General features: G+C 39.7%; 1 protein-coding gene across 1 annotated transcript in view; it reads left to right on the forward strand.

The window, feature by feature from the left end:
- Window positions 1–13,942, forward strand: part of PKHD1 (PKHD1 ciliary IPT domain containing fibrocystin/polyductin) — a 415,790-nt gene that overhangs the window by 151,388 nt on the left and 250,460 nt on the right. Inside the window, exons 37-39 of the mRNA XM_058554174.1 lie at window positions 10,645–10,855; window positions 11,254–11,411; window positions 13,690–13,881. Of these exons, the coding sequence (XP_058410157.1) occupies window positions 10,645–10,855; window positions 11,254–11,411; window positions 13,690–13,881 (561 nt within the window). The remainder of the gene's footprint in view (window positions 1–10,644; window positions 10,856–11,253; window positions 11,412–13,689; window positions 13,882–13,942) is intronic.

Here is a 13,942-nt window from a genome sequence, read left to right on the forward strand (position 1 = left end):
AGTATTTTTATGGTGTTTTCTGATCTCTCTGATGACAAATCCACAAATGCCTTCCTTTATGGTTTCTGCCTTTGATTTCATGTATAGAAAACTCTTTCCTATACAAAGACTCTATAAAAATTTATCTATCTGTTTCCTGGTACTTTATTTTAAATTATTTTTTCATATTAAAGACATCACAGTGTCTTGAATCTAGGGTCAGCAAACTGAGGCCCATGGGTCAAATCTGGCCCATTGCCTATTTCTGTAAACAAAATGTTATTGAAGCCCAGCCATGCCCATTCATTGAGGTGTTATCTCTGGCTGCTTCATGCTACAATGGCAAAGTTGACTAGTTGCAGCGGAGACCACCTGGCACACAGACCCAAAACTATTTACTATCTGGCCCTCTACAGAGAAGTTTGCCAACCCCTACTTTAATCCATCTAGAATTTATTTTGATGTAGTGTATAAATCAGTTATATAATTTTCTTTCAAATGGATAGTCAATTTTCCCAACACTGTTCAACAAGCAATTGTGATAGGCTGAAAAATGGCCCCCAAATAGGTTCATGGCCCAATGCCTGGAACCCACAGAAGATGCTTTATTTGGCTAAAGGGACTTTGCAGATGTGAGTAAATTAAGGATTTTAAGTTGGTGAGATTATCCTGGATCATCCAGGTGGGCCCTATGTAATCATGTTGGTCCTTGTCAGAGGGACAGAGGAGGAGTCCAAGGAGAAGGAGATGTAATGAAAGAAGCAGAGCTAGGAAGGACGTGTTTTGAGGATGAAAGAGGGGCCGCAGCCTCAAGTCAAGGGGTACAGGTGGCCACTAGAAGCTGAAAAAGTCAGGGATATGAATTTTCCTCTCAGAGCCTCTGGAAGGAAACAGTTCTGCAGACACCTTGATTTTAGCTCAGTGAAACCAATTTCAAAATTCTAACATCCAGAACTGTAAGATAATACATTTTTGTTGTTTTAAGACACTAATTTTGTGGTAATTTGTTATAATTTGTTACAGTAGCAATAGGAAACTAATATAGCAACATTTCCCTGGGAATTTTAAGTATTACCTTTAACATACACTGAATTCTTATTTGATACAGATACATATTAATGTCTTTTATAAATAAAGAACTTTTTAGAACAAATTTAAAATCTGGCCACGGATGTGAATAGACTTATCAGTATAATTAATGCAAATGGCCAGTCAATGTGAACGCGTGGGGAGGGAGCTTGGGTTTATCCTGTGTTCACAGTGAGGAAGAGATTCTTTTTTATTTTTATGAGTTTTCTCCTACCTTCTCCTCATTAGTAATCAAAGAAATGAGAATTAAAACAAAAGTGAGTTTTTTCCCTTAACAAATTGGTCAATATTAAAAAAAGCAAAAGTCATAGAAAGTCTGAGGAACTGGCATTCTTATATACTGCTAGTGGGTGTAGAAGGCTGTGCAGTTTTTCTGGAAGACAATTTGGTAATAATATCAAAAGGCCTAAAACTAGGCATAAGTCTTGATATAGCAATACCACTGTTACGAATTTATACTAAGGAAATGATCATGAGTAAGCATAAACATTATGCTCAAGAATGTTCACATCTGCATTGTTTATGCGAGCAAAATATTGGGAAAAATTGGATACAAAGAAATAAGAGACTAGTATATAAAATACACATTTTTTAAATGGGATACTATGATACCATCATGATGTTAAATAATATATAATGTAGCTGAAAGGTGTTCCTACTATATTAGGTAAAGAGAATTTATAAAAATGGTATCCACAGAATTGTAGCATTTTGTTTATATTTGAAATGTTGTCAACATATGAACATAGGATAAGAAGGACAGGAAAGACACATTAATCTGTTGTATTAAGATCATGGATGCTTTTATTGTCTTCTTTTGCTTCTCTATATTATTTATTTTAAACATTATACAGTTATTGCTTTTCTAAAAAGAAATTGTTATTAAAAATTAGCCCTTTCAGGGCTGGCCCAGTGGCATAGTAGTTAAGTTCAGTGCACTCCACTTTGGCGGCCCGGGTTCATGGGTTTAGATCCCGGGCACAGACCTACACCAGTCATGAAGCCGTGCTGTGTCAGTGACCCACATACTAAATAGAAGAAAGATTGACACAGATGTTAGCTCAGGGCCAATCTTCTTCACCAAAAAATAAAAAAAATTAGCCCTTTCTCTTCTCCTCACTGTTACCTTCCTCCAAAGCGTTAACCATACAATGATTAACAAAACAGTAATCTATCTGGTCAGAAATACATTTGAATTTTTAGGTATTTTTTGGGCAATGAATAGAAGTGGGTGTTAAAGACATTACAGAAAGAAGCCTTTAGCTCTGACCAAATGGATTCTGCACCTCTGACTACAGGATTTTCCACTACACTTCCATAGGGCCTAAGAATGGCATTTGTTGAATTGGCATGAAATACTAACAGGAGCTAGGAACAGTGTTCCAGGTGTTTCCACTTATCTTACAGTACACTATTTCCTGGGTATTTTGAGCTTTATCTTTTGATTTTTCTCAGTCACGTTTTAATCACAGTAACAACAGTAGAGCTCAGATTGCTTGGAAATAAAATTTAGCCTTTCTTTTATACCTCTAGAGAAGGGTTTCAATCAGAGTACGGCTCATTGCACCAACCAGATGACCTTGGTTAGCCTTGGTCTAAACCTTTGGGCCAAAAGAATGGTAGACTTAGCATTGGGAACAGACTTTTTGCCCAATTCTCTTTCATCACAGTGTAGAAATATTTGCTGATCATCTGTGGATGCAGCCAGCTGATCTGCACATTTAGAGGATTGCTCTGGTGTGCCTTCTTCTTCCTGCAGGCACATGTTCTCTGCTCAGTCAGTACCACCGGAGATTAACCACTAATGATGCAGAAGGCTCACAGTGCACATGCCGAGCTGGGCTCATATGGATTCCCCCGCCAGGTTTTGTCTTCATCCAAAGGAGATATCACAGCAAGTGGTTCTCAAGAGCAGAGGGAAATGATATGTGAAAAATGCCCCCATTCCATCTCTTTGGTCTGCCATATAGTCTTATATTCATACTAATGTCACAGTCCTCTTCTGAAGTCCAGTAAATTGGATTGCCTCCAATTCACCAATGATTTGGGCTCAAAGAATTCTCTTCTAAATTGGTTGTTTAGAACTCGGAATACATTTGTCTCAAAGAAATGCTGACCAACCTTGTGGTTAAGGACCTAGGTGAGCCCTCAAAAGTTTATTTTACCTAAATATCCTTGCTGTCTAATGCTAATGGGAGTATAGCAGCTGACCACTGTGCTTAAGAGTAATTGTATCGGGAAGTAGGTCCATTTCCAACGTGAGATCCCAAGGACACATCTCTCTCCATTTGGGCTCTACTATCTCAACTCTTTTCTTGTTGAGTACTAGTAACAGAGGGTGCTCTCAGTCTCTCTGCCCTGAAAGTGGCTTCTGTGGCCCAGAGACAGCACAATAGCCTGGCACAATGTGGGTTCTGGGAGCAGAGAGCGCCAGCTGAGATGCAAGATGGAGTAATCAGCAGTAGTCAGCCTTTCTCTAATTCTTCTGTTACTTATCACCTCCTACTCTTGTTAGGGATGGTAGATGATAAGGGCCAGGTGCTGGCGGGAAGAAGGGGGAAATGAGAAACAGTAGAGGGGCAGGGTTTTCTTTCCATCCCTTCCCTCTCCAAGCTCAAATCCTGCTACTATACACCTGCCTTCTACTGGCAGATGGATGAAATGAACAGTGGGGAACAGGGCTCAAGTACAGGAAATGCTGGGCAGAGTGCCCAGACCTGAAAAATAGCAAAGAAGAGCAAGGAGATGGGGAGGAATGAGTCCTCAAGCAGTTGCGTGGAGGAATAGGACGTTCTCTCCTCTGCATTATTTTGTTTAATTATGAGTGAATGTGTATGCTCATCTTTTGGTTTTCTTCCTTCTTCTGCTCTTCTTAGGTTTCTCCCCATCTACCCAACCTTCAAATGACGACGTTCCCATAGGTTTGGCCTTGGGTATTCTTCATTTATAACTATGTGCTTTCTCCCAAGTAAGCCCACTCACTCCCATGGATGAACCTCTGTTTACATATTTCTTTATATATCTAGCCTCAGACGTCTCTTCTGAGCCCCAGACTCAACTATTCTCTTGTATATTTTCTTTAGTATCTAAAATGTAACCTAAGTGGTCATCTAAAATTAATGTCTAAAACTGAATACCATTAGAATATAAACTACATGAGAGCAGGGGGTTTTTGACTGTTTTCCTTGCTACTGTATTCCCAGGACCTAGACCAGCACATGGCCCATAGCGCATAGTAAGTGCTCAATAAATACTTCCTCAATGGATTTTTTATCTTCTTCCCCAATTGTCCCCGTTTACTTACCAACTTGCATCAGCTATAGACCTTTGAGTTACCATTGACATCTTCTCCTTTACCTTTAGATCCAATCACTCAGTGCTCTTGATTCTCCAAAAGATATCTTAGATTTTTATACTTCTCTCCAGATCCACTGCCTAACTCTTGTTCAAAACTCCAAAACTTGTCTGAACTACTACATTAGCCTTCTACATACTGCAGTAGCCAGCTAGTGGTTAAGATTCAGCACTCTCACTTCCATGGCCGGAGTTCATTTCTCAGTCAGGGAACTACACCACCCATCTGTCTGTCGGTTGTCATACTGTGGTGGCTGTGTGTTGCTGTGATGCTGAAAGCTATGCCACAGAAATTTCAAATACCGGCAAGGTCACCCATGGTGGACAGGTTTCAACAGAGCTTCCAGACTCAGACTAGGAAGAAGGACCTGGCCACCCACTTAAAAAAATGGCTATGAAAACCCTGTGAATAGCAGTGGAGCATTTTCTGATATAATGCTGGAAGGTGAGAGGATGGTGCAATAGACTGGGCAGGGTACTGCTCTGCTGTACACAGGGTCGCTAGGAGTCAGAATCCATGGCACTAGCAACAATAAAAATATTGCAGTAGGCTTCAACATAGTCTTCTCACTTTCACGCACTTTACTGCAATCTATTCTTCATACAGTACCCAGGGTTTTGATCTTGTAACTATTTTGAATAAGATTGAGACCCTTTAAAACTTTGAGGTCCCACATTATTTTGCCAAGTCACACCATACCATCTCATTCATCTTGCTCCGGAAACTCCCATCTCCATTTAGTTCCTAGAACACATGAAGCTCCCTCTTTCCCCACTAGCTGGCTCTTGCTCATCTCAGGACTTGACTCAGATTTTTTCTCATTCTCCCCAATATGCAGTAAATACATTTTCTCACTAAGGATTCTCTCCCCTCAGTTTGATACGTGTACTTATAGGCTTAAAATATTGATAGTCTCACAACAGTATGATTTCTTAGTTATCATCTCAAATATTCCTTTAGTGGTTCCCAAATCACTTTTGGGTTAAACTTGAAGTTCTTTGGGAGGACCTCTAAGACCCTTCCTGGCTGGGTCCTGCTCACCTTTTCAGGCGAACCCTCACTGATGCTCATCAGGTCCCCATCCCTTCTGTTTACCTGCATTCTGGCCATGCCACGTGTATAGCAGTTATTTGAATGTGTCATGTTGTCCCACACCATTGTATATGTTGTTGCCTTTGTCTAGAGCACTCTGCCCATTTTGTCATCTGGCCACTATGACTTATCCCTCAAGACCCAGCTCAGTTGTCACTTGGAAGCAACCCCTCCCTTCATGTGAGTGAGATGCTCCATGTCTGTTCACTGGCAGACCCTGGGTATCCTTCTGTCTTAACACTTAGGATACATTTGTGATTTTTGTCTGTCTATTTCCTGTACTAGTCATGGACCCTGGAGGACAGGGACTCTGTTCCCTTTATGTCCGTCTTCCCAGTGCTTGACAAATGTTCATCTACACAGAAGAAAAGATAACATGCATTATTTTGCTATAGACAATGGTAATGATGCATGCAGAAATAAGGGGGAAATAATTTGCATATATCTGAGAAAAATATTTCTAGTTCTTTTGTGAGTTCCTTTATATTTCTCTTCTGATGTGAACATTATTTTAATGAAATGATTCCTTCCTTCCTTTCTCTCTCTCTTTTTCTACTGATTTGGAAAGGTCTTGGCAGTTATTCACTTGGAATAAAGATTGAAGTCTTACAAAATAAACAGAGGACAATTAGTGATTTTAAAGTGTGTTAACCCACAAAGATTATTTTCTTTCTCTCCATGCCCATTTGGCAAAATGGTTCTCTGGGACTGTGTAATTATGGATGAATGGCACTGAAATGCTTGAACAATAATTTGTAGGAAATACAATTATGAGTAGAAGTCATTAGTGGGAGTAAAGGAATAGTTTGTTGGTTAACAGGTCAATGTTGAAAGCCCAAAGTGGTTAAACATTGTATTAAATTACAAGTTAAGAGCATAGCCCTTTTTCATTAAAGCACATTCATAAATTATTGAGCTTTTTAAACTGTATTTTTATATGGTTTTTGATTTGTGTTACAGAAAGGAAGGGGGCTGTCCAATCTAAGTTTCTTAAGAGTTCTGTGAAGTGAAATGTATGCAATGCTTTCTTCATCAGAGAAGTCGGTTGGTCCACCTTGTGTGGCATTTAAATAATATTTATAAAGTAAGGAATATAATTTTTTGAGTAACAAAGCTAATTGGGTACAGTTAATATATAGTTATTACCAGAGGCCAAGAATTTCGTTATGTGTCCAGTTCTTGGGTTCTGGATTCCAAAGACCCAGTTCCACAGCTTGGTCCTGACATCTCGTTACTGTGTAATCTTGTCTTTGAAGCATCTTAGCTTCCTAATCTGTACCATCTGTTAGGAGAAAAAAAAACCACGACAGAAAACAGATAATTTTTACTTCAGAGTATAATTACTTAGCATAGGCTGGGTTTATTCTAACTTCTCAATAAAATTTGTGTTGTTTTTTTCTGCTTTTTACATATTGGATATTATATACTCATTTAGGTATGTATCTGTTGAGAGTTTGTGAGTAATTGTCCAGTAGAAAATAATCAAAATAGTTAATTTAAATCCCTATGAGTTGAATGATGACTGTGAGCCTAGGACTGTGTTAGGAATTGTGACATATGTGAAGGAAACATAAGGCAGCAGCCCTGCAGTCAAGGTGCTAACTGTCGAGGTGGGGAGATGAGACGTATGTACTGTGCTAATTACAGAATCATTTAGTACTGAAATATGTGGCACTGGCTATAGGTTATATAATTCAGGTCTCCCCAGGCCTTCCTGAACCTTCTCAGCCTGTGGATATTTCAGTCGTGATGATAAAAATTTTACTACCCGCCTCCCCCGACTCTCGCACAAACTCCAGCTCTCTCCAACACTGCCGCCTGCTTGTTAGAGCTGTTCTCGTGACAGAGTTCATGTGAGTTCATCAACTAGTCTGTCTGCCATAGCCACCATGAGGCATCTTTCATGCACTTTTCCTCCTATGTTGGTTTTCTGGGTCATTGTCCTCCCTTCAGGAAGGTGCTGGGGGCTGCCCTGCTGCCCCTGCTTCTGGTACCTGCCATGAGAATACTGAACACATGGGTGTCAAGGACGCAGGCTTTCATTGCTGCCCAGGTGGTCAAACCCTCAGGTGTGGGAGTGTGTTATGTTCCATGATGAAGTGTGGTGACCACCTCTCTCTGCCACTTGGGGTCTCGACTGATTGCCTGGATACCATAACTTTGGGGTGCTTTTCTTTCCATGTCTCGGTCATGCTTTTTTTCATTCAGTACATATTTATTGAACAACTACTGTATACCCGACACTGTGATAGGCATTGGTACAATGATAGTGAGAAAATATAGGTGTGATTCCTGCTGTCATGTTTAATAAGGGAGACAGAAATTGACAGTAATAGAGTGTGCAGCGTGTTCAGTGCTAGAAAGGAGAGGGACATAGTGATACAACAGATTATGATACCTAACTCCTGGTTAGGAGTTCTCAGCAGCTTCTCTGAGGAATCAAATTGAACATCATTCTGAAGAATGAGGCAGAGGGAGTAGATAAGAGAATCCCAGGCAGAGGAGCATCAGGTACAAAAGCCATCTGGAAAGTTCCTTCAGATTCTTTCCTCAGGTTCAGTCATGAGTCCATGTGGTCAGGAGAGAGGACCCATACCTGTGACAGACCCCATGCCTTCTCTCTCATCCTCTTTTTCTCTCTTCTGCTCCGTTGTGTAAGCTTCTCCCATGCAAAGCAATGCAAATGGCCCACAAACTAGCCAGACATGGGTGCCTAATTCCCAGATGTGCACAGACTTTTAGCTCAAGGAGGAACCCATATAACCACAAGGTCGGCAGGAGGAGGTAGACATCAGCATGGTCTGAAGTGCTCCCTGAAATCCAATGGCACAGGTGGGACTTGAGCTGTGTTTTGGAAGAATAAGTGAGGGGAAGAAGGCTGGGGAACACAGATAGAAGGGACAGAATAGGCAAAGGGATAGAGGGAGGAATGATTCTGTTAAAAGAGAAGAGATAAAGAGACTGGGCTTCCTGGGATGGAGAATTTACTAAGGACTCAGAGACCATAAAGTAGCGTCAGATTATGGAGAGTCTCAAAAGTCAGGAAGGGAATTTGGGGCTTTGTTTCTGAGTACTGTAGGCAGATACTGCAGCTTAATGAACAAAGAAGGGATGTAATTAAAATAACTCAGCAAAGTTTAAAAAAAGAACAGTGTAGAATGGTCAGAAGAATAAAATCTGTTTGGAGAGGGTCTAGCTCAGGTGATTATTAAAATTATTTTCACATTCTTGAGTTTGAGATCATGATAACTCATCCAATTGTCAATATCGACTATGTAGCTAGAAATATGAGGCTGGCCCTTGTGAAATACCCAGGCTTGATGTTTTAGTCATACATACAGAGATGTTATTTTTGCAAGGAAAGTGAATAAGTTATGAGACAATTTTACTGCTTTCTAGAGGCTCTGTCATCATTTGAAAGGACATAAGTTTAGGTTAACAGTTAAAAATTCACTTCAAAGATTCTCTGTGATTTTTTTCGTTTGTTCCTACTTGGCAGTTATTTATAACAATGATTAGTTGAGAAATATCTTTGTTGTCCCTACTCTTGGTTCTGCCACATGTAGCTTGCATGTTGATAGGTACATAGTAGGCGTTTGTTGCCTGTTGATTAAGAATTGTGAACAACTGATCACAGAATTTAATAGCATTTTATCTTTGATAAACATTTTCCATGCTTGGTAGAGATTTTTCTGTGCAGACATTCAAGAACAGATCATAGAAATTCACATATATATGCATATACATATAAATAGACTTTATTTCATTTTTTTGTTCCTAAAGGTTAAAACATACAAACAAGGAATAAAATTAAAATTATTTTCTTTTGGGATGATTTATGCCTTAATTTTCACCTGCCCTATAATTAGAAATTTTGAACTCTGTAAATTTTTTTAAGATAAAATTATAGCCCAAGTAAACTTCAGAAATTACATCATTAACCCAGAGACCTTTCTAAGCCTGGAACAACATTATTGGTACAAGTGCCTGCACACACACAGACAAATAAATAAAGAGAGAGGTTTAAAATAATTTGAAAATGATTTATTGTCAACCACCTCTGTAGTTACAGATTCAAGTATTATTACTTTACTTTAGTGCAGCAAGGGAGGACAGTAAGTTGCTGTGGGCTAAAGGTAAATTATGATCTATTGCAAAGGAGGAAGGAAATGTACTGAGAAAGAAGAAGGAGTTGGGAGTAAGCCATGTGTTTTCTGAAGTATTGCTTCAGATAATGGCTTGAAAAAAATCTTTGCTTTGACTCTTGCTGGAAAAGCCAGGGTAAACTGTGAGACAGTCTACCGTCTTGAATCTTTGTTAGTTAAGGAGTAGCGTACTGTATGGGGGGGGGGGCTGGGACCAGATGGCTGCACTGAAGCCTAATGCAAACCAAGATATCTATACCCTTCTTCAACTTTGCTTAGCGTTCCTATCTTGGATACATCCAGTTTAGAGTTTGAAGGGATCATTTAATACACCAAGATTTAGGACAACCAATCAGAGGTAATTTTGATTTTGGACTCTATTAACTCTATATGTAAAGTGAGTTGAAATCTTCATATTAGAAATTCGTTATGGACTTCTATATCAGAGAGTCTAATAGCCTTTTGCTTTTATTTGGAATAAGAAAGAGGTGGTAAAATTTCATCCTTAAAACAGGGTGATGCAGGGAAGGAAGACAAAAGACTAAAATATATTGAAGGGCTAGCATATGGCAAGGTCCAAGCGAGATGTTTCATAAATATTATCTCTTTTAATCCTCCTAAAGACTTATGGGGAAAGGCCTTGCTACCTCTGCTTTGTAAATGAGGCAACTGAAGCCCACTCTTGAGTACATCACCCAAAAAAACATGGTTAGAAGATGGTAAAACTGTGATTCGATTGTAAGTTTAGTCTGACTCCAATTCCTGTGTTTTTCGTACCATGCCCTGTTCAATCCTGCATTACTTTTATTGCACCACGTGACAGATGAGAAAACTAATATCCAAAAACGTGAAGGCACTGGTGCTTATCAAGCCTGAAGCTTTCTTTCCCAGATTCTTCTTTCTCAGGATTCTTTGGCTGGAGAGCATCACATTTATATTAACTATTAAAATGTCTAAAGGCAAGTTTCCCTTGGACTGCTTTAGGTTTGCTACCAGAAGTAACTGTCACCCATCTTCGAATAGCTGCCTATGCCCGTGACACAGTGTTGGCTCTAGAAGATGCTGTGGACTGGCACCCTGGGGATGAAGTTGTCATCATCAGTGGGATAGGTGTCGAAGGTTCCAAACCCACAGAAGAGGTTGTCATCGTGGAAACTGTGCACAATGCAGACCTCCATCTGAGGTCGCCCTTGAGGTACTGAGTGTCAGCTTGGCTCCCTTTGGATGGAAGAGGATGAGGTCTTACCTGTGTCTGGGGTGTCTGGACATTTGTTTGTCTTTCAATGATATATTTTCCTATTAAATAATGCCAGACTTTTTGACAAGAAAATTACAAGGCATGAAATATTTGAAGGTTTAGACTGCTTAAATAAGTCTTTCTTGTAAGACTAGAACTTCCATCTTATAGTAGGTGGTCAGTGCAATAATCTGCATAGTTCCTAATTTTCACATCCTTGTGCCCGCAGTTCACTCTTCTGTATCTGGGTTTTTAAAGAAATAGACCCCCAATGGAGAATTACACTAATCTAGTGGCTTGCTATTCCTAATAAGATTCAGAGTGATATTTTCAGATATGTCTTTTTCTTTTTTCAGGTATTCTCACAACTTCACGGAGAATTGGGTGGCTGGAGAGCACTATATTCTGAAGGTCACAGTGGCCCTCCTCAGCAGGAGTATTACCATACGAGGAAATCTCACTAACGAGAGGATGAAGTTCCTTGCTTCATGCCAGGAGGCCAATGCTTCAGAAGGTAGAGAAGTATTTTGTTGGGAAGTCGAATGAGTAAAAAAGAATATTCTTACCGTCAAATGATACGTGGTATTGTCGACTTCTTTCAAAATAGAAAAACCTTTAATCTTTGCATGTCCGTAATACTCTGTAGTTTTCAGAATGCTCTTGATAAATTGTCATTTCATCTCCTGCCCTCAACAACCTTGTGAAAGAGATAGATAATAGTATCCACTTGAGAAATTAATTATTTCTCTGGGGAAAAAAGTTCCTGTTAAATAATTAAATCTAGAGAGTTGAATTAAATTTCCAAGTTAGAGGTTATAATGATGTCTTAACTCTGATTCCAAGCCCCTTCTACAATTCTCAGAAAAACTGTTTAAGACCAGAGTCACGGGCACAGGCAGCACATTCTTACTGACTAGACTTGTAGGGCTCTTCCCTACCCCCAACTCCCACTTTTGGAGTTTGTTTTCTGAGTGAACCACCACATACTTTAAGTAAGTGGTTGAAAAAGTCAATTTATCTTCTCGAAGAATAACAGGCACTGAATCACACTGATGTGCCTATTAAACATCTATTTCAGGGATGGTTAGTTTAGTAGGTTATGTTTTGGTTTCCCAGGCTGTAGATTATGAGGCTTTCACATGTTGTGAAGACATCATTTGTCAACTTTGGTCCAAGATGGTGTGGGTGTCAAGGATGACTCCCAGGCATGAGCTCTGGATGGATGATGAGGCTATTTATTGAGATGGGAAGAGGAACAGGTTTTGGGGTGGGAGAGTGGAGATCACGAGTTTAATTTTGTACGTGTCAACACTGAGATGCCAGGCCAGCATCTGAGTAGATGTGTCTGTTACTGTCTGAAGCCTGGAAGAAATGTCAAGGCTAGACTTAAAGATTTGAGTCATGTCTACATAGAGATGCATGTGGGTATAGTGTTGGGATGTGGTTGGGTGAGAGGGACCTTGACCCCACTCTCTACAACCCCAGCCATCTAGCTCACAATATGTCATTGTGAAAAATGTTTGGATACAGTGGGTTCAAATCCAGTGACTGTCAACTTTAACAATTCTGCTGAAATCAGATCTTCAATCTATTCAAATTCTTTTGGTAGTTCTCATATAGGTATTTTGAGATCATATTGTGCAAAACATTGCATTTGATTATGCTGCAAGTGAGACCATGCCTCAAGGGTTTGGGTCATTATAAATCTTTTGGCTCCTAATAGAAAAAAATCCCTGATTTCACCACAACTCTTAAATGTTATTACAAAATTCTCAAAATAAAACAAAATTCATAGAACTTTATTAAAAAAATGATATGTCACTTACCTCTTCTTTGTGTGAGGCTGAAGTGTGGGCACGAGGTAGCCAAATATAATAATAAACCTGACTGCTTGAAAACATTATGGATCACTGGCATAAGTAATCAAAATTGTGATAAAGCATACAAATATAAAACTCTTCTTCATTCACCTCTTATATATTCATTCTCTGGGTGTTAGCAAATGATTGAATCCTGAAATTTACTGTGGGTTATTTACTGTGGAATGATACATAATTTTGTGTTAGTGACACTTCTCTGGTTTATTAACATGGATAATAAAGAATCAATTCAGGTGATGATTTCTTCTCCATTCTGAGGTTAGTTCATACCACCAAATGCCACGTGTCCACAGAAAGTGTCCTGGATCCTGAGGTCACAACACTCTGTAGCTATAGTAATTGTGTGCATTATGTCCATGAAGTTTGCTGTTCTTGGCTGGGAAGGAGGCATTGGTGTGGGGGCTGCTCAGTCACTTCTCTGGAGCCTTTTACCATTTCTGCAGTAGCTAAGCCCCCAGACTATAAGGCAGCAAAGTAAAGGGGAAGCCGCATTGGGCAGCTTAAGACCAAAAAGAGCAGTGATTATATTCAGCGCTCACATCTCTTCCCTACAATTATCAACCACGAGAAGGTCATTTTATTGCACGCTCCCTCCAGGGGATCTTTTGGATTGAAAGAAGCATCTATTTAGCTTGGGTTTGTGGGCTAGAGTCAGCCTCTTTTTGACAGTAATTAAGGCGATTGATTTGGGGGCTTCTGGAAATAATACAGTGAAGGCAACATCATGTCCTAGTTATTGGATGTTTTAATTAATAATCCAAAGAGGAGAATCAAAGTAAAAGGGAAGTAAGATTATTAAATGAAATAAACAATAATGGTTTGTCCTTTGTGCTGACAGTGCCTTTCAAACTGGATTTGTCTAGAAGCACATTGTACATGCTTCAGGTCCCCTGACTTTATTCTGTGTTTCAGGTAATTTGCAGAATTGTTTATATTCCAAGAGTGAGAAGATGCTGGGGTCCAGGGATCTGGGGGCCAGAGTCATCGTTCAGTCCTTCCCAGAGGAGCCCAGCCAAGTCCAGTTGAAGGGAGTGCAATTCCGGGACTTGGGGCAAGCCTTCCATAAGCATCTGAGCTCACTGACTCTGGTGGGAGCTATGAAAGGTAAGGGGGTCCAGGCCTATGACTTCTCATTTTTCTTTCTTCTTCCATTTTCAAGGCACTA

This window comes from Diceros bicornis, chromosome 14 (genome assembly GCF_020826845.1).
Source record: "Diceros bicornis minor isolate mBicDic1 chromosome 14, mDicBic1.mat.cur, whole genome shotgun sequence".
Lineage (NCBI taxonomy): Eukaryota > Metazoa > Chordata > Mammalia > Perissodactyla > Rhinocerotidae > Diceros > Diceros bicornis.